Source organism: Lepidochelys olivacea, assembly GCF_965140295.1.
Source record: "Lepidochelys olivacea isolate rLepOli2 genome assembly, chromosome: 28".
Classification (NCBI taxonomy): Eukaryota; Metazoa; Chordata; order Testudines; family Cheloniidae; genus Lepidochelys; species Lepidochelys olivacea.
This window is the reverse complement of record NC_140438.1, coordinates 32,189-53,052: the sequence shown is the minus strand read 5'-3', so window position 1 is coordinate 53,052 and position 20,864 is coordinate 32,189. Positions and strand designations below refer to the sequence as shown.

General features: G+C 48.3%; 1 protein-coding gene across 1 annotated transcript; it reads left to right on the top strand.

Moving 5' to 3' along the window:
• The first annotated feature begins 301 nt into the window (after positions 1-301).
• On the top strand, positions 302-14,899 carry LOC311514077 (uncharacterized protein). Its single transcript, XM_084616400.1, has 5 exons — positions 302-375; positions 4,354-4,421; positions 5,084-5,210; positions 9,008-9,121; positions 9,479-14,899. The coding sequence occupies exons 2-5, from the start codon at positions 4,398-4,400 to the stop codon at positions 10,585-10,587; spliced, it is 1,374 nt and encodes a 457-aa protein (XP_084472526.1). The 5' UTR covers positions 302-375; positions 4,354-4,397; the 3' UTR covers positions 10,588-14,899.
• The last annotated feature ends 5,965 nt before the right edge of the window (positions 14,900-20,864 follow it).

Here is a 20,864-nt window from a genome sequence, read left to right as displayed (position 1 = left end):
TCCGGAGTCACTGCAAGGCAGAACAGGGAGTGACTCCAAATTAACATGGGGGGCAGATACGATCAGGGTGTGTCCCTGTGGGGAGGGGGTTTCAGTTGTTGCTAAAGGGGGAAAGTTACTCACTTTCTCTCCATCTCTTTCTCTGCCTCAGGATATTGGGGTTGAGCTTCCTGGTTCAGGCGCTGCTGCCTCGATTGTGATCTGGGAGCCCAGGCTGAGCAGCTGCTGCTCCCCCAGCAGGATCGGGGCTGGGGAGCGACTGTGAGTAAAGCTTCCTCTGTGCCCAGCCAAGGTGAGGATTTTCTCCAGCTGTAATTAGCCCCATACGTCAACTCAAGGCTCTGCCCACTCCAACGTCTGAGCCAGAGACTCCAGGTGATTGATCGAGACCTCAGGGAACGTGCAGGGCCTGGGCATGAAAGGACTCTGCACAAACAGCCCCTCCTCACCCCATGTCTCTCCTCCCTTCAGCAATTTCAGGAGCCGATCCAGCCATAGGAGAGCAAACCCCCAGGATTGGCTGCCAGCCAGAGACAGGGGAAGGGAGACATAAGGAGAAAAAGGAGAGAGAGAGAGACTGAAAAGGGCAGTGGGAGAAATAACTGGGGAGAGAGATTCCCAGATTTCTGACCGGCCCACGCACGTTTATTGCTGCATCCCTTGGCAGATTCACTTTGCTACGAACAAGATGAGGTACAGGGGGAGGAAAAGCCAGCTCCTGACTCTCCCTGTACCCCCTGCTGTAGGAGTGTGCTGCCCTGGGGACAATGTCAGGGGGAATCCCCCAGTGTCACTCCTTTTGTTCTGCTCTTCTCTCCCATTCGGTTTCCAGACTTTGTTACTGCGAGGGTTTCAAAATGTCTCGGTGGTTTAGTGCTCGTGGGAGGGGCTGGTTGTAATCAAGTGGCCAGACGTTTCCCCAGCATAGAATTGTAGAACTGTAGGGCTGGAATGAACCACGAGAGGGCATCTAGACCAGCCCCCAGCACTACGATGTTTGTCCAACCTGTCCTTAAAAACCTCTAATGATGGGGATTCCACCACCTCTCTTGTTAGTCTATTCCAGTGCTTTATTAGGTTTTTTCACAAGTGAGTCACGTTGTTGACTCAGATTCAATTTGTGATCCACGCTAACCGCCGATCGTTTTCACTAGTACTGCCTCGTAACTAACGCTTCGTAGTTGTGCATTTGGTTTTCCTTCCCTAAGTCTAGTACTTTGCAGTCGTCTTTATTGAATTTCATCTCATTCCTTCAGCCCACTTCTCCAATTTGTAAATGTTACCTTGAATTCTAATCCTGTCCTCCAATGTGCTTGCAACCCCTCGCAACTGCTATTATCTGCATATTTAGACAGCATGCTCTCCAGTCCATTATCCAAGTAATTAGTGAAAATATTGAATATATCAGATCCAGGACTGGCCCCTGGGCACCCCATTGTATACATCCTCTCAGTTGGACAGTGAACCAGTAATGATTCCTGTCTGAGTACAGCCTTTCAACAACATTTTCACCCATTTTATAGCACTTGCATGTACATCACATTTCCCTAGTTCACGGTGAGAATGTCATGGGGGCCTGTGTCAAAAGCCTGACTAAAATCAAGATATGTCCTATCTACAGTGTCCCCTGGATCTATAAGTCCAGTACCCCTGTGAAAGTAGGAAATTAGATTGACTTGGCATTATTTGTTTTTGCAAATCCATGCTGGCTATTACTTATCACCTTACTGGCCTCTAGGTGCTTACACATTGATGGTTTAATAATTGGTTCATTCCAGGCATTTAAGTGAGACTTGGCTTTATTCCCCAGTCCTCTTTGTTCCCCTTTTAAAAGATCGGTACTCTGTTTGCCCTTCTCCAGTCTTCACTGTTCTCCAGGCGTTCTCAAAGATAATTGCTAATGGTTCCGAGATTGCTTCAGCTAATTACTTGAGCGCCCTAAGATGAATTTTATGGCTGACTTTAACATATCTAACGTGTAACTCTTCCACAGCAATTTGTCCATGATTCAAGTTTTTGTAGGATTCCTTTTTATTGTCTGGTCATGAAAGAGCTCCTATCGGAGCCATATTCGCAGTTTACTATTCTTTCTGTCTTTCCTTCCCATTGGGATAGTTTGCTGTTTCTCAGAGACAGCATGACCGATAGCTCAGTGGTTTGAGCTTTGGCCTGCTAAACCCAGGGTTGTGAGTTCAATCCTTGAGGGGGCCATTTAGTGATATAGGGCAAAAATTGGGGATTGGTCCTGCTTTGAGCAGGGGGCTGGACTAGATGACCTCCTGAGGTCCCTTCCAACCCTGATATTCTATGATTTCACATTAACGGAGCAACGGCCAGCTCTCCTGAGCTTTAGTCTCCTTAGAATCTTATTCCCGTGGGACTTCACTGTGACAGGTTTGGGTCCTTTGGGGTGTCACCTGATGTGCTGGGGTGCCAGTGAGGCAGCCTATTCTACCAGCCTCGGTACCCTTTACCTGGCTGGGTTAGGCTCACAAGCCTGTTCCAGCCAAGCACACGGGCAGGGCCCTGCTCAGCTGCACAGAAAGAGAGAGATCCGCTCTGGAAATACTCAGCCTTAGGGACTTGCCCCAGCACTCTGGTGCCGACTCCCTTTAAGTGGTACAGACTCAAAGGATTTTATGAAATTTGCCCCCTCCCTCAATGTGGAGGGATATATGCACAACTTCTTGCCTCCCGCAGGTAGAAATTATATAAACTGGGTTAAATTATAAACAAGAAATACGTTTATTAACTACAAAAGGTGAATATAAGAGTTAACAGACAGAACAAATCAGATTACTGACTGAATAAAGCAAAATACGCAAGCTAAGCTCAATATACTTAAAAAACAGGTTACACCATGTAATTTCCCGAAATGTTATTTTAGGCAGGTTCCAATGTTTCTGTGTTTCAGAGTTCCAGTTATATTTCTTTTCAGACTGGACCCGTCTCAGTCTGGACTCCCCCCTTCTCTCCGCCCCCCCTCCCTCCCCCCCCGGCCTTCTCTTCAGGTGGCTTTAGCAGTCTTTCTTCTTGGGTAGACAGGCCTTGGAGAGGAGTTGTTTTATTTGCCTACCTCCCCAGCCTTAAATAGGATTTACATAAGGTGGGAATCCTTTGTTTCCCAAACTTGATCCCCCTTCCCTTCCAGTGGAAAGTTACAAGAAGTCCCAGGTAATGTTGAGTATCCGGTGACAAGACCACCTGACTCTGTAGTATCACAGCGTCCAGGAGTTAGTGGCAGTATGGAGCCTTTTCACAGTCCATTGTTCTTGCTGATGGCCCATCCACCCTGTCTGGCTTTTCCACTGTTGTACCTGAAGTGTGAGCAGTGGGCGTCACCCAAAGTAGCATAGTTGAAATACAAATGCGTAGTCAATATTCCCAACTTCAGATACAGAAATGATACGTGCACACAAATTGGATAATCGTAGTCAGTAAATTATAACCTTTCCAATGATATCTTACAAGACCTATCTTGCACAGAGTACATCTCCGTTATCGCCTATTCATTTCATAAGCATATTTTCATAAAGAATATGGAGGGAAATGTCACACTCACATACCAGTTTTCACAGTTTGTTGAAGTCTGCTTTTTTGAAGTCCGTTGTCCTTATTTTCCTGCTCTAACACTTTCCTTCTCTTAGAATCACAAAATCATCATTTTATGAACACTTTCACCCATATAGATTCATAGATATTAAGGTCAGAAGGGACCATTATGATCATCTAGTCTGACCTCCTGCACAATGCAGGCCACAGAATCTCACCCACCCACTCCTGCAATATACCTCTCACCTATGTCTGAGCTATTGAAGTCCTCAAATCATGCTTTAAAGACTTCAAAGTGCAGAGAATCCTTCAGCAAGTGACCCGTGCTCCATGCTACAGAGGAAGGTGAAAAACCACCAGGGCCTCTTCCAATCTGCCCTGGAGGAAAATTCCTTCCCGACCCGAAATATGGCCATCAGCTGAACCTTGAGCATGTGGGCAAGATTCACCAGCCAGATACCTTCCATTTCCTAACTAACTCCCGCCTTTTAGTCAGAATCAACCCTAAAATGCCCATCCCCCTGGTTACTACGTCCATCTTCTGAAGCAAACAGGTGTCCCCAACACATTCCAAGAACTTATTGGACACTTTGTGTTTGTTTGAATACCTTTTCTACGGATGTCTGGGTAGTTAAAGTCCCATGTCTTTCCCCCATCCCTCCCCATTACTAATTGTGTTTTGAATATTTCTCTTATTTGCATGACAGAATCGAGAACATCAGTCTGCAGGGAAAGAGCCACGGGGAATTGTGATATGACGTTACTGTCCTGTTCTGACACGTCCCCTTCTTGCCCTGACAGGCTGCAACGTTACGTCCCATCCTTCCAGGGACCAGGGAAGGGAAATGGCTGCTGTGGGGCCAGTTCAGGTAGGGATTATCGGGGAGTTGCTGGTGGGCTCCTGTTGGCAGGAGAAGGGCAGTAAAGACATAGGAGGTGGGTGCTTCTGTGGGTGGTCGGCAGGTGGGAGGGGGCAGGAAATACACAGGCTGGAGAAAGGGAGGGGGACTTGCTGGGATTTGTTTACAGTGGGGCCTAGATTCTAGCAACAGACCCATGGGGTTTGTGGGTGGAAATTCCCTAATTTGTCAAGCAGGAAATACCCCCCTGGACTGGGCTGGGGAAATGTACCAGACTCCAATACTGGAGTCTGAACTTAATAGCCAGAGGGTAACCTCCAGTGAGGCCCAGGGAAGACACCCCATCCCTTTCCATCCAACTGCTGGCACGGGGACGGGAGTTGGGATTCCTACCAGGGGACTGGCTGTCCCTGGACTCTCCTGGGGGCTCTATCTCTTGTATCCACTTCTGACTGGTAGGTGAGTGTTGACTGTGAAGACCCTGGCCATCTCTGTCTGGCTCTCTCTCTTTCTCCCCTCACCCTGATGCCTCCTGGCTGCTCTGATGGAGAGGGGGTCGGAGCCTGCCTGCCTGCCTCCCAGAGCTTCCATGTGATTGGCCCTCCTCCCCTGTGAACGGTGGGGTTGTCACTGGGCAGCAGGTGCAGAGTGGGGGGCTCTTGCTCTTTCAGGGGCCGGTGACTTTCGAGGAGGTGGCTGTGTATTTCACTGAGGAAGAGTGGGCTCTGCTGGACCCCGCTCAGAGAGCCCTCTACGGAGATGTCATGCAGGAGAACTATAAGAATGTGACCTCGCTGGGTAAGGATTCCTGTCCCCTCGGTTCTTAGAAGGAGAAATGAAGAGTTAAGGTTCACATTGCACCCTCAGTTTTTCCCTGTTTCAGCAACCCCCTGACAGGCCAATGACACACAGACTTAGCACTCGACCCTCCCCGCTACAGAACGCTTTGGGAGCAGAGCACAGGCGCAGGACAGCACGAACGCTAACACCGTCTCTTTCCACATGCTGGAAGGGCACGAGGCAGCACTAGGCATCCTTAACTCTGCTTAATGTACTTTATGGGCCTTTAATTTCCTTGGTTTTCTGTTGAATGGACTTTTTAGCCACTGTATCTATGTTGACACTACAGTTTTTGAGGCAATTTATGTCAGGTGGGGCTGCGATTTTTGGGAGCAGAGCACAGGCGCAGGACAGCACAAACGCTAACACCGTCTCTTTGCTAGGGCAAAACTTGGGATTCGGTCTGATGTAGGGAACGGAAGCTGCCTACCTCTGGCCTGCACTCAGACACTGAGCCTACTGCGCACAGTCCATCTCAGACTTCCATAATGTCACCAACCCTTTACCCTTCCAATGAGGATTCCTTCTGAGTCGTTGCCTTCACTTACCCCTTACTGAGCCCTGGAGACCCCTAGCATGTACGGCACCAGCCTGCTGACAATCCTTGTGGCAAGAACATGCCCTTGTGCGCCTTTATTGACGCTGCCTACGCCGCTCAGCATTGAAATGAGGAATACCCGTTCCTTACAGTTTCATGTGCACCTCTCTCCATGGCACAGCTCTGCCCAGCTGCTCCAACTAGTCCCTCCACCGTTCAGTTAAAGCTGCAGCTGGCACGGTGCACACTGCTGGGGTGAATGGGGAGAAATGCTGGTATTCAAATCTGAGGAATGTAAAACACACAGCGGCATGTTCTTAGTCCTTCCTTCTGTTGATCAATAAATTTTAAGGCTGGGGGAGACTATTAGGTCATCTAGTCTGACCTCCTGTGTAATACAGGCCATGGAGTTTCATCTAGTTACCATTGTAGTGCGCTGAATTCCTTGTGTTTGACGAAAACATCTTCCAGAAAGGCATCCTGTCCTGACTTGAAGACTTCAAGAGATGGAAAATTTTCCCCTTCCTTGGGTAGTTTGGTAACCTTGGCACCACCCTTCCTGACCTATTCCCAATGATATTTTCCAGCTCCAGGGCTAGGGGGTAGGGGCGAAGTTAAGGTTACATTGCAGGTGTGGTGTGTAGTTTAATTCTTCATTTCCTGATTTTCAGAGGTTTTATTTTTCACCACCATCCACATGCTGGAAGGGCACGAGGCAGCACTAGGCATCCTTAACTCTGCTTAATGTACTTTATGGGCCTTTAATTTTCTTGGTTTTCTGTTTAATGGACTTTTTAGCCACTGTAACTATGTTGACACTACAGTTTTTGCTGCAATTTATGTCAGGTGGGGATGCAATTTTTGACATCACTAACTGACAGAGCAATGGGCTCAGAGGTAGTTCCAGCACCTTCGGTGACCAGAGGGTCTCTGTGACCCAACCCATCACAGGGGGGTCTGGTGAGGGGTAGGAAGGGAAGGATTCAGGGAGTCAGAGATTGTAGCTCTTCACCGAGGCTGTTTTTGCTGAAGTCTCTAATGACCGGTCCCTAGGCGAAGCTCAGAACCAGCACTCCATCCTCCTCCTCCTCCTTGACCTGTCAGCTGTCTGACACCACTGACCATGGTCGTCTTCTTGAAATCTGATCTTCCCTTATCCTCTCCTGCTTAGGGTGAGGGTAGGGAGAGGTAGAAACTGGCTTGTTCTGCAGCATGGGATGTTTAGGTTGGATATTAGGAAAAACTTTCCAGCTGTGCATATAGATAAGTACAGGAATACGTTACCAAGAGAGGTTGTGGAATCTTGGTCACTGGAGGTTTTTAAGAAGAGGTTAGACCGATGGTCTGTGTATACTTGGTCCTGTCTCCGGGCTGGAGGATGAACTAGCTAACATCTTGAGGTCCTTTTACCCCATGTGTTTCTGTGATTTTATGTTTCATTATCCTAGCCCTTCACTTTGACCTTGTCTCCCTCTGGAGAATGGCAGCTTTATTTAGTAGGTTTTTTTAATGAAAAATATGTTAGGTCAGCTTCCCTCTCAATCTGCTTTGTTAGCCACTGGGTGTGAAGGAGTGAATTCCTCTTCTGGGATGGGGATGTGATTCCTGTTGAAGTATCATAGGCCTGTCTCCATTTACATGGAAACACTATCAAGGACTATCCACATATGTATGAAGCACACTGGACAATGGAAGTCTCCTGGAGGTTAATGTGTAATGACTGGGTCCAAGGGAAGCAGAACACGGGAACACAACTGCACTGCACTTTGGGACACAGGTATTAGGGTACAAACAGACTGGGCTTAAGTTTGCTGCTATCCAGGGCAAAAAAACAAGGCAACACAGAGAGAGAGAGAGAGGTTGCAGATTGTTCTGGAGCTCAGTCTCTTAAGCCTGAGCTGCAGTGTCTACACCAGTGGTCTGTGTACCCCTGGGGTACGCAGAGGTCTTCCAGAGTTGCTATGGAAAAATCACTAGCTAAGTCAGTACAAAGTAAAATTTCATACAATGACTTGCTTATGCTGATCTATATACTATGCTGTCATAAGAATAAAGGGAAGGGTAACCACCTTTCTGTATACAGTGCTATAAAATCCCTCCTGACCAGAGGCAAAACCCTTTCACCTGTAAAGGGTTGTTAAGCTAAAATAACCTCGTGGGCACCTGACCAAAATGACCATTGAGGAGACAAGATACTTTCAAAGCTGGAGGGGGGGAAACAAAGGGTCTCTCTGTCTGTGTGATGCTTTTGCCGGGAACGGATCAGAAATGCAGTCTCAGAACTTCTGTTAGTAAGTAATCTAGCTAGAAATGCGTTAGATTTCCTTTTGTTTAATGGCTGGTAAAATAAGCTGTGCTGAATGGAATGTATGTTCCTGTTTTTGTGTCTTTTTGTAACTTAAGGTTTTGCCTAGAGGGATTCTCTATGTTTTGAATCTCATTACCCTGTAAGGTATTTACTATCCTGATTTTACAGAGGTGATTCTTTTACCTTTTCTTTAATAAAAATTCTTCTTTTAAGAACCTGATTGCTTTTTCATTATTCTTAAGATCAAAGGGTTTGGGTCTGTGTTCCCCTGTACAAATTGGTGAGGATTTTTATCAAGCCTTCCCCAGGGAAGGGGGTATAGGGCTTGGGGGGATATTTTGGGGGAAGACGTCTCTAAGTGGGCTCTTTCCTTGTTCTTTGTTTAACATGCTTGATGGTGGCAGCATAGCGTTCAAGGACAAGGCAAAGTTTATACCTTGGGGAAGTTTTTTACCTAAGCTGGTAAGAATAAGCTTAGGGGGTCTTTTATGCAGGTCCCCACATCTGTACCCTAGAGTACAGAGTGGGGAAGGAACCTTGACATATACACTGAAATGTAAGTACTATATTTATATTTCGATTATTTATTTTATAATTATATGGTAAAAATGAGCAAGTCAGCAATTCATGGTGTGCAATGGCACTTTTGTATTTTTATATCTGATTTTATAAGCAAGTAGTTTTTAAATGAGGTGTAACTTGGTGTAATTTGCAAGACAAATCAGACTCCTGGAAGGGGCACAGTAGTGTGGAAAGCCACTGGTCTACACAGCTGTTTTTAATGGGCTAGCACCTACAGTGGAGCACCCACAGGGAGGCACATCTCAAAGAACCATCGTTGATGCACAAGTTGAGTAACTTCTTCTTTTGCTGTTATCTGATCTCACTGGTCGTCTTTCCCCTGAGCAGGGTTTCCAGTTTCCAAACCCGATGTCATCTCCCAGCTGGAACGAGGGGAAGAGCCGTGGGCCCCAGATCTCCGGGGCTCAAAGGAAAGAGAGATCCTGAGAGGCAGCCGAGTGGGTGAGGGATGATTAAACTTACTCAGTGCTTGAAGGAAACAGCTGGGATTCCCAACAAAGACCTTGTGAGGTCTCTGGGTTCAGGATGGTCCCCAGCAGGTGTCATATCCTCAGGGCAGATACTGTTCATGGCTCCCTACCCATCCTAACTCCTGGCAGTAGTTCCCTCCCCAAACTCCCTTCTCCCTGGGGAGTGTTTGGATGGGAACTGGATGCAGAATTGATCCTCTCCTCTCAGCCCTTTGGGGAAGAGTTGGGGGAAATTCAGTCCCTGATTTTTCTCCATCTCCAGCTATTCTCTTAGTTTGTTCCCCGCTTTTCACTTCTGGTTTCTGAGGTTTTCCTTTCTCTGTCCCAGCAGGTGATGGGATGGTGAGAGAGACCGTGGAGCAGAATCCTCAGCAGGAAGAGGAGCAAGTGGAACCGCAGGGGACGTTATTGCAAAGATGCAAAGGGAGTGTGTCCAGGAGTTGTGAGCAGGGAAAAGGCTCTCAGGGGCAGCACAGGCCAGAGAAGGGGCAGGGAAACCAGACAGTGCAGACAGTTGGAATAGCTGTTAATTATCGGGGAACTCACAAAGGTCTCAAGGAAACCACGTCCCCGCAGAGAATCCTGACGGGAGAGAGAAATAACACGGGCTTTGAGTGTGGGAAAAAGTTCAGGAGGCGCTCACACCTTATTACCCATCAGAGAATCCACACCAGAGTGAGATGCTGTGAGTGTGGGAAAACCTTCACTCAACACTCACACCTTATTCGCCATCAGAGGATCCACACAGGGGAGAAACCCTATGAATGCTGTGAGTGTGGGAAAAGCTTCGCTCGGAGCTCAGGCCTTATTACACATCAGAGGAGCCACACAAGAGAAAAACCTTATGCATGCTGTGAGTGTGGGAAAACCTTCGCTTGGAGCTCAGGCCTTACTGGGCATCAGAGGATCCACACAGGGGAGAAACCCTATGAATGCTGTGAATGCGGGAAAACCTTCGCTTGGAGCTCAGGCCTTATTACACATCAGAGGATCCACACAGGGGAGAAACCCTATGAATGCTGTGAGTGCGGCAAAACCTTCACTCGGAGCTCACACCTTATTCGCCATCAGAGAATCCATACAGGAGAGAAACCCTATGTATGCTGTGAGTGCGGGAAAACCTTCATTCAGAGCTCACACCTTATTCGCCATCAGAGGATCCACACAGGGCAGAAACCTTATGAATGCTGTGAGTGTGGGAAAACCTTCTCTCAGAGCTCAGGCCTTATCGTACATCAGAGGATCCACACAGGAGAGAAACCCTATGAATGCTGTGAGTGCGGCAAAACCTTCGCTGGGAGACCAGAGCTTATTACACATCAGAGGAAGCACACAGGAGAGAAACCCTATAAATGCTGTGAGTGCGGGAAAACCTTTGCTCAGAGCTCAGGCCTTATTACGCATCAGAGGATCCACACAGGAGAGAGAACCCGATGAATGCTGTGAGTGCGGGAAATTCTTCCATCACAGCTTTTCTCTTATTTATCACCAGAGAAGCTGCAAGGGAGATAAACACCATGAAAATCTTGTCTAGGGCTCAGAAAAGATGTTTTTTTCTTTTTCCTAATTCCCAAGTAGTGAACTTTAAGGCAGCACTTGTGGCGTCTCAGCTCCTTCAGGTGAGTTGTCTGCTTTTCCCTTTTGCAGCTCACCCTTCCTTGGAGTGAAGCCCACAGTGTTTTTCATCAGCTCCTTTGTTCTGTGTCATGGAAGTGTGCGTCCCTCCAACAAGAATGTCCATCAGTCCCAGGTGGGGAAACCAGGAGTGACCTTTACTAGGTACATGGAGGTTAAATCTACCTGGGCCTTGACTCCACTAGGCTTTTCCATGGAGTTAGCTAGATTGAATTAGTGATCCTGATGTAAAAACACAACTATTTTTTCAAGAAAGAAAATAGCCCATGTAGCGGCCAGGGTAACGTAGCAAATTTCCTCACCACTGGACACAAATTCCAGCACTTTTCCTAGTCTAACCAAATTTGGAGCATCACGTTTATACTTTTCCTCCTACTACAAAGTGATTGTTAGTCTTCAGGTTCGCCCATTAGGGACAGATTGCCTCATTCCCAGTTGTTCCCACATTGCCCTGGGTTCTGCTCAATAGCAATTGGGTTTTGTACCATTTTTCTCAATGTAAATGTAACAGAGAAGTTGCAGGGATAGAGGGTGTGACTAAGTGGGGATTTTCCCTTATGTTGTTTGTGATTCTTGCTGTCAAGCCTATGTGAGTTTTACTGTTTTGCATGAATACTGTGTGTGCTTCAGTTTTCCTGTGTGCTGCACCCATACCTCGGTGGTGGGAATAGGGGTGTATGACTTTGGCTGAGACGTCTGGGGCTGGTGAGGCTGTGTGACGTTGCAGTCTCTATGCTTTATAGAAATATGCTTATGTATATGACAGAACTGGAATTTGCTTTACACTAAATACCCCTTGTGTGGTGTCATTAGAAAGCTCGTAATCTATGAAGTGTTCATCCTATTTGTTTGCATGTATTATGTATTATCTTGAGGTAGGAGAATAAGCTATAAACTTGTATCACTGATGTAAACATATTAAGTGGAGGCCATTAAGGGTGCTCCAGAAACAATCAGTTGTAAGTGGCCTAAGTTACTTGAAAGCCTTCCTGTGTACGTGTGGGCCAGCCCATGGGGAATGGAGACTAGGGGTCTTACAGTGACATGTGACTGTCACCTGAAAATGAAATCCATCTTAAACCTGGTACTTTTCCATTTAGAAGGAGGGGTGGGGACGCAGAGAGACAAAAGATTCCTGCCTTGTGCCAAAGCTATAAAAGGGGGTGGAGCAGGACAAAGGGGGTCAGTCATGAGAAATCCGCTGCTTACCACCTGAGATGTCTGCTGGAACTAACACTACCTGGTGAAAGGATCGGGCCCAGACTAGGAATGAGTCTAATCTGTGAAAGAAGTTTATTGGAACATCTCTGAGGGTGAGATATTACCTGTAATCAATTTCTTAATGTATTAGGCTTAGACTTGCGTGTTTTTGCTTTATTTTGCTGTGTGACTTACTTTGTTCTGTCTGTTATTACTTGAAACCACTTAAATCCTGATTTTTATACTTAACATCATTTTTGTTTATTAATAAACCCAGAGTAAGTGATGAATACCTGGGGGAGCAAACAGCTGTGCATATCTGGGGAAGGGATAGCTCAGTGGTTTGAGCATTGGCCTGCTAAACCTAGGGTTGTGAGTTCAATCCTTGAGGGGGCCATTTAGGGATCTGGGGCAAAAAAAGTTGGGGATAGCTCCTGCTTTGAGCAGTGGGTTGGATTATATGCTCTCCTGAGGTCCCTTCCAACTCTGATATTCTATGATCTCTCTATCAGTGTTATAGAGGGTGGACAATTTATGAATTTACTCTGTATAAGCTTTATACAGAGTAAAATGGATTTATTTGGGGGTTTGGATCCCATTGGGAACTTGGTGTCTGGGTGCTGGAGACAAGTAAGCTGCTGAGCTGTTTTCACTTAAAGCCTGCAGCTTTTGGGGCGTGGTTCAGACCCTGGGTCTGTGTTGCAGCAGGCTAGCATGTCTGGCTCAACAAGACAGGATTCTGGAAGTCCCAGGCTGGCAGGTAAAATGGGCTCAGAGGTCATTGCAGCACATCACATGACAGTCCCAAGGGGGTCTCTGTGACGGAACCTGTGACACGGTGCCCTTCGTAACCTGAGACCCAGGAATGGGGTGCAACCAGGTGACTCTTTGCCCAGGAAGCAAGATAAAGACAAGGAGGAGGAGCAATGGGGGTGTCTGACTTCGGGTTGCTGGAAGCTGGCAGTCTGCTTGGGGGAACTGGAAGAGAGGGAGTCCAGGGCATCTGGCCCACGACTCCCCAAGATGGACTTGGCCGAAAGTCACAGATTTCTGTGCTAACAAGTTCTGTTGTATGCCGTGCTCCTGTCGAAAAATAAACCTTGTTTTTACTGGCTGGCTGAGAGTCAGTGCGGAGCTGGGGGGCAGGGCCCTCTGGGTTCCCCAGGAGCCCCATCCAGGTGGACTCGCTGCGGGAAGCACACGGTGTGGAAGGGGATGCTGAATACTTCGAGGTCAGACCCAGGAAGATCGAAGTTGTGTAAGCTTCTTGCCCTGGTGACAGTGTGCTGAGAGAGAGGAGACATGCTCCCCACAGAGTCCTGACTTGCTTCACATGGAGTAGTTCCAGAGCATTGCCTGGTGACTCTGTGACTTGGGGAGAGGGGGGGAAGAGTGTGTGTTTTCAACCTCTGTGACACCTGAAGTGGTGAGTCGGAGGGATTCTCACCTGCTGAATTACCCCAGCAGTGTTTCCTCTTGTTGAGCTATGTAGAATTGATCTTCTCCACTTTCTACAGTTCCACTGTTCAATGTGTCCTATGATTCAGAGTTCTCAGCCCTCTGTTTATGGATCACAGTTTGTTTTCTTTGCTCCTAAAACAGTAATTTAGGGCCTGAGATGGAAGTATCACAGACCTGGATGGAGTAGCAGTCGGGTTAATCTGTATTCGCAAGAGTACTTGTGGCACCTTAGAGACGAACAAATTTATTCGAGCAGAAGCTTTCGTGAGCTACAGCTCACTTCATCGGATGCATTCAGACCTGGATGGGGAATTTGAATGGATCTGAAATACAGTGAGATCATTTGGAGTTTAAATCCCAGTTTCCAACTGCTGGCAAAGCCTGTTGTAGGACTTTTCCTACTGAGATGGGATTGTTTGCAGATGGGGAGGCTGGTTGGTTGGTTTGTTTTTTGTTTTTTTCAATTATGACGATGCTAGAGGTTTTGTAAATAGTATGACTCAATACTAATGAGTGAAGGAGGTTTGAATGGCTCAGAGGAGAATGCAATGGGAGAATCTCTTGTCCTGATTCTGAGTCGTGTAGCCAGTAGGACTAACCTGCTTGCTTGCATAGATATATTTTTTTCGTATACGTTTAAGTATTTGGTTTATTGTAATAGGTTTAGAGATTTATATTAAAGTAAGTTTGGCTGTAACGAAAGAGACCTATCTTGTTACCTAAATAAATAAGTATTTACACACATGTCTATAACCTTCTGTCTAGACCAACAGATAATGAAGAATGGCATAGAGGGGTTTTTTTTAATGTGGTACCCACAGACTTAACAGGTACATCACAAGGAAACTTAACGTGCGAATATATGTGTCATCAATACGCACAAACCTACTGCCTATGGGGTAAGTGTACCCTAACGTTTGTGGGTGAGGAATAAAATTTGGGCATAGGAGGGAGGATTTCCAGCACTTGTGCCCTATAAAAGAGGTTACCCACCTCGCTAGAGTACTTCACTCCGCTCTGTCATTTTCACTTACTCTGTCTTACACTCACTCTATCTATTCTATCTACAATGGCTACTACTATTGGTAGGCTATACTTGTTCTTCTTAAACTTTAAGTTTCAAGGGAACTAGGCTCAGCTTGGTTTCTTTTATTCTGAGTTTTGTTTTATTAGGTTTTAAGTTTAAGTTAGTCAAGTAAACCCTAAGTTAGCTCTTAGCATTAGTTTTTCTAAGCTCTGCATCAAGAATTGAGAAACCTGAACTGCAAGGCTGGTCCTGTGTATCTTACCCCCAGGTTATCAAGGAAGGGTGTGAGTGTATTGACCAAAGCTTTGTAGCATATAATACTATATTATCATATGTATCTTTTGAATAGCAGTAATGCAATTGTAACTTTGTAACTCTGGGTATTTTACCATTTACTTACTATTATAAATTTTAATAAAAACTCTTTAAGCCTATATCTGTCTCAGTGTGAGCTTTCTGTCATACCCCCAAGTGTCCTTACTAAATTCCATGAAGCCTAATTTGGAACAAAAACTTTTATCTTCTGTTCAAACAAATTGGCAAGCCTAAAACCAATACTGTTAATATTATTAATTAATAAAATAAAATAACATTAATTTATTTTATATTAGCATACCCTAAATCAGGCTACAGTCATCATGTTTAACCTGCCCTGGAATTTCTAGTTATATGAAACTGGATGTATCTTGTGTGATGTGGGTTTTTCCTCTTCCGGGACATTTGGTCATAAAATCAGATATTTATTTTATTTGCCAGACTGTAGCTCAGATTTCCTGGGGACTTTGAGAAAGTGACTATTTACTGAAATAGTCATTTCTTATTTTATTTTTGCTTTTTCTCTGCTCCCTCCATGGTGACATGGAGAAACTTCAAGTGCAGTTCAGTCAACAGGAGAGACGACTCCAAGCTATTGGACGTGCTACCAATTGGTTTTAAATCTCCAGTCTGAAATGGCGAACTAGAGCACACCCCAACTTGTGCAACTAACTGAAGCGACTGCACACAATCACACTGCTGCTCGATTGTTTTAGGTCAATATTGTCTCATGATCGGGGAGAGAATTCCACAGTAAGTAACGAAGAACTGGGCAAAAGGCCCATGTATTTGTTTCCCAAGGTAGTTTTGAAAGAGGCTCTTGTGACAGACTAACACCCATGTTCACATCCTACACCAGGGGTTCTCAACCTTTTTCTTTCTGAGGCCTCCCCCCCAACATGCTATAAAAACTCCAAGGCCCAGCTGGGGTAGGCGGGCAGCTCGGGTCTCTGGGCTACAGCTGCTGGGTGGGGGACAGCTCTGGGCTACAGCTGCTGGGTCGTGGAGGCTCGGGGCTTTTGCCCTGTGGAGTGGAGAGCATTGGGGCTCCAGGCTTCTTTCCTGCGGGAGGCTTGGGGGCTCTGGGCTTCAGCTGCAAGGCCCTGAAGACCTCCTGAAACCAGCTCACAGACCCCTGGGGGTCACACTGCCCTACACACTATTGCAGTAATGTTTGTACAAGGTGTGACACTGGCAGGGCAGGTTATATCAGAGTGTATTCAGGCCAATGGATGTGTGTATTAGTATAGATCAAAGTGATTATTAAATGCCCAAATGTATTGGGTGCTTAAATGTCCTGAAACACTGTAACAGGATACAGTAAGTTAATAGCAAACAGTTACATTGTGTAAACCCCTGTCACTAAATAACCCATCCAACGCCAATGAAGGTTTTTGGAATGCAAAGGAAGAAAAGGTTCATTTCAAAACCAGTGGTCGTAAGAAGCAGGATTCCTGGGGTGTTTGCACTGTTGTTCCCCATTCCCACCCTGGGCAACTGGGCTCTGGCTTAAAGCGGTGTCAGGCTTAGAGGGGCTGGGTTCAGAGGTAGAGTTTAGGGTTGGGGTGAGCATTGGGCTATGGTTTTGGTTAAGGGGTTTAGGGACCAGTATATAGGGTAAGGGTTCAAGTTGGGTTCCGGGTAGGGGGTGGAGTTGGGGTTTGTATTTTGGGGGGAGGGTTTGGCCAGCAGCAGCATAGAAGTGCGGGTGGCAATGGAGTGCCAACCAATAGTGATTTATAAGTAGGGGTTTTTAGGTCATTTTAGTGTAAGTAGCACCCTAGGGAGGGGTAGGTTCATGTTTGCTACAGGGGACTAAAGTGTTGGGGAAGGGGTGGCAAATTGACCCATCTTTGTTAAGCTAAGATTTTGTCATGGTTATTTTAATAAAAGTCATGGACAGGTCATGGGCATTGAATCTCTGTGATCATGTATAGAAAGATCTGTTTCTCCATGTGTACCTTCACAGCAGGATTGTTACATCACAAACTACTAAACATGTGGGAAGAGGGGGCAAGTTCCTCCCCTTTCCCTTCACTCTGAACCACCTGTACCGTGCTGGAGGGGAGATAGCCCAGGACTTCTGCAGGTCCCCTTTTGCCCTAGCTCTTTACTGAGATGTCACAGCAGGGGCAAGGCACTAAGCAGGGGGTTGGATCGAGGGGAAAGGAGTACAGGGGTGCACTGTGAGAGATGTAGGGTGTCTTAGCCTACCTCGCTTATTGGACTTTGGAGGTGGTGTGGAGATGGAGCGTTTTGTGCTGTCTTCCACCATGGAGTGAGGAGCCAGAAATTTCTAGCTGCCTGGGGGTGAGGGGAAGCACAAGCTGCGCTGAAAAGTGCCCCCAGTGTGTGCAACAGCACGTCATCGAGGGAGCATCCCTGAGCTGTGCTGCCCAGGGGTGCAGCCAACCTCTCGGTGAGGGGGATGGGTGACCCTCCCCCCAGGACTGGGGACAGTCGTTTACAGGGGGGCAGCCTTAGCCATTCTCCCCCTTGGCTTATGTGTCTCAGTTTCCTCCTCTGAAACCACTTCACCTCCTGCTCCTACCCCCCCAGACACTAGATAAAGACCCCTGACCCCTCTCATTCCCTCCCCCCGGGACACCTGGACCCTCCATCTTGCACCCTCCATCCTCCTCATCCAAAATCCCCTCATCTACCCTTGCCCCTGCAACCCTCCTGCCCAGATCTCCTCAGCGGGTCCTAAACCAACCTGCCCCCACTTCACCCCAGCTGGGCCTCACCCCAACTCCCCCCCCAGCAGTGCAGGGAGCCCCAATCCCTCTGCTCATCCCCCGGTCCCTTTCCCCCCCAAGCCACAGCACACCCATTGCCTTGTGCCCAGCTGAGGCTGCTGGGAGTGCCACTCCATCCCTACACCCCAACCCCAATTGCCAAGATGGTAACTTAGATGTTTTTCCCATGTGCTGGGTTTAGGGAGAAAAAGTCACGTGTCAGAGTCTACTGCCCTCATGCGATGGGATGGGAGCCAGAGCGACAAGACCGCAAGAATTGTTGATGCCAAGCAAAAGCCGTCCATCTGGGAGCGGAACAGCCGCCACTCTGTGAGATAAGTGTCAGGTTGTGAGCAGAGCAATCACCAAACCAGTCTGGCTCCAGGTAGGGAAGCCCCACTGACTGGGGCTGGGTTTGTAAGAAAAGGATCCTGATGAGCTGTGGTTACGAGGGAGACGAGGTCCCCAACTTCAGGGGTTGCTCATTTCTCTGGCCAGGAGTCGTGTGTCCTCCGCAGCAGAAGGTTGGATCTAGTAGGACGACTTACCTTCCTCCAATGTTTTACTGCCTCCCTCCCTCTCTCTCCTGTAATGTGTTGGCCAACTCCCTCACTCGCCTCTCCCAGTGTCACTCTTGCAACATGAGGGAAACGCTTTGTGCATTCCTCGGAGTGGCCACCCAGTGTCACTGTTGCTCCATACGGGAAATGCTTTGTGCACTACAGCAAGTGGCCACCTGGTTTCACTGTCCCTTGATGAGGGAAATGGTTTGTGCATTACCTGGATTGGCCACGTGGTTTCACTCTTGCTCCATGTGGGAAATGCTTAGTGACCCCAGGTGGCCACTCGAGGTAATACACACAGCATCTCCTTCAGTGCTCCCCACAAGGACCCATTCCACATCCTCCAACCTGCTCCCGCATCCCCAGGCTTGCCAACACTCCGCTCACCCCACCTCAAGCTGCCCCCTTTACCTGGACTTTCCCTTGGCCCTCCTGATCCACCCCATCTGCTTCCCCATCGCAGGGCACCCCAACATCCTCCATGACACCCCATCCCTACACCCCAAACCCCTCCAACCTAGTTCTCCATTGCTGGGCCCCACTTTCCCAGCTCCGCACTCCACCACGCCATCCACAGCCTGCCAGGTTTCCCTCTCCAATTCCTGTTCCCTCTTGAATCTGCCGGGTTCCCCTTCCCAGCCACCCTGGGGACCTCCAACCCCCGGCCACCCTGCCCTTACTCCAGAGGTGGACAAATTACGGCCTGTGAGCCACATCGGGCCTGAGGGACCCTCCTGCCTGGCTCCTGGCCTGGGAGGCTAGTCCCCGGCCCCTTCCCTGCAGCCTCAGTGTGCCGCGCCGCCGGCGTGACTCTGTGCGGACAGGCAGAGCAGTTGCAGAGCCGCAACCTGACCCGGTGCTCTGGGCCACGCAGCTGTAGTGCCACCAGCCACCGGTGCTCCGGGCAGTGCGGTAAGGGGGCAGGGAGCGGGGGGGCTGGACAGAGGGCAGGGGATTTGGGGGTGGTGGTCAGGGGCAGGGGTGGGGAATGGGGGGGGTGAATGGGGGCAGGGGTCCTGGAGGGCCAGTCAGGAAGGAGGGGGGGGTTGGATGGGGCGGCAGGGGGCAGTCGGGTCGGGGATCGGGGTCCTGGGGGGCAAGTCAGGAATGGGAGGGGTGTTGGATAGGGCGGCAGGTGGCAGTCAGGGGTGTGCGGTTCAGGGGTGGTCAGGGGATGGGAGGGTTGGATGGGGTTCAGGGATGGTCACGGGATGGGGGGGTTGGATGGGGCAGGAGTCCTGGGAGGCGGGCGTCAGGGGGCAAGAAGGAGCGGGGTCGGACAGGAGGCAGGGACCGGGCCACGCCTGGCTGTTTGGGGAGACACAGCCTCCCCTAACCAGCCCTCCATACAATTTTGGAAACCCAATGTGGCCCTCAGGCCAAAAAGTTTGCCCTCCCCTGCCTTCCTCTCTGGGGCTTCTGAATCCCACATTGCTTCAGTACACCTTGGGAACCCTACACTCCTCTACCCCACAGTGCAGCCCTCACCCCCATTTTTCCTCAACGGGTAGTGATCAATGGCTCCATGTCTAGTTGGCAGCCGGTATCAAGTGGAGTGCCCCAAGGGTCGGTCCTCAGGTTGGTTTTGTTCAATATCTTCATAAATGATCTGGAGGATGGTGTGGATTGCACTCTCAGCAAGTTTGCAGATGACACTAAACTGGGAGGAGAGGTAGATACGCTGGAGGGCAGGGATAGGATACAGAGGGCCCTCGACAAATTAGAGGATTGGGCCAAAAGAAATGTGATGAGGTTTAACAAGGACAAGTGCAGAGTTCTGCACTTAGGACGGAAGAACCCCATGCACCGCTACAGACTAGGGACCGAATGGCTCGGCAACAGTTCTGCAGAAAAGGACCTAGGGGTGACAGTGGACGAGAAGCTGGATATGAGTCAGCAGTGTGCCCTTGTTGCCAAGAAGGCCAATGGCATTTTGGGATGTATAAGTAGGGGCATAGCGAGCAGATCGAGGGACGTGATGGTTCCCCTCTATTGGACATCGGTGAGGCCTCATCTAGAGTACTGTGTCCAGTTTTGGGCTCCACACTACAAGAAGGATGTGGAAAAATTGGAAAGAGTCCAGCGAAGGGCAACAAAAATTATTAGGGGACTGGAACGCATGACTTATGAGGAGAGGCTGAGGGAGCTGGGATTGTTTAGCCGGCAGAAGAGAAGAATGAGGGGGGATTTGATAGCTGCTTTCAACTACCTGAAAGGGGGTTCCAAAGAGGATGGCTCTAGACTGTTCTCAATGGTAGCAGATGACAGAACGAGGAGTAATGGTCTCAAGTTGCAGTGGGGGAGGTTTAGATTGGATATTAGGAAAAACTTTTTCACTAAGAGGGTGGTGAAACACTGGAATGCGTTACCTAGGGAGGTGGTAGAATCTCCTTCCTTAGAGGTTTTTAAGGTCAGGCTTGACAAAGCCCTGGCTGGGATGATTTAACTGGGAATTGGTCCTGCTTCAAGCAGGGGGTTGGACTAGATGACCTTCAGGGATCCCTTCCAACCCTGATATTCTATGATTCTATGATTCTATGTTTTGTCTGCAGAAGAGAAGAATGAGGGGGGATTTGATAGCTGCTTTCAACTACCTGAAAAGGGGTTCCAAAGAGGATGGATCTAGACTGTTCTCAGTGGTAGCGGATGACAGAACGAGGAGTAATGGTCTCAAGTTGCAGTGGGAGAGGTTTAGGTTGGATATTACGAAATACTATTTCACTAGAAGGGTGGCGAAACACTGGAATGCGTTACCTAGGGAGGTGGTGGAATCTC

Bases quoted from the DNA above. Each gene is read 5' to 3' on its own strand.
- LOC311514077 (XM_084616400.1), top strand. From the start codon at position 4,398: ATGGCTGCTGTGGGGCCAGTTCAG. The intron at 4,422-5,083 runs GTAGGGATTATC...TTGCTCTTTCAG, and splicing joins CTGCTGTGGGGCCAGTTCAG to GGGCCGGTGACTTTCGAGGA. The intron at 9,122-9,478 runs GTGAGGGATGAT...TCTCTGTCCCAG, and splicing joins CCTGAGAGGCAGCCGAGTGG to CAGGTGATGGGATGGTGAGA.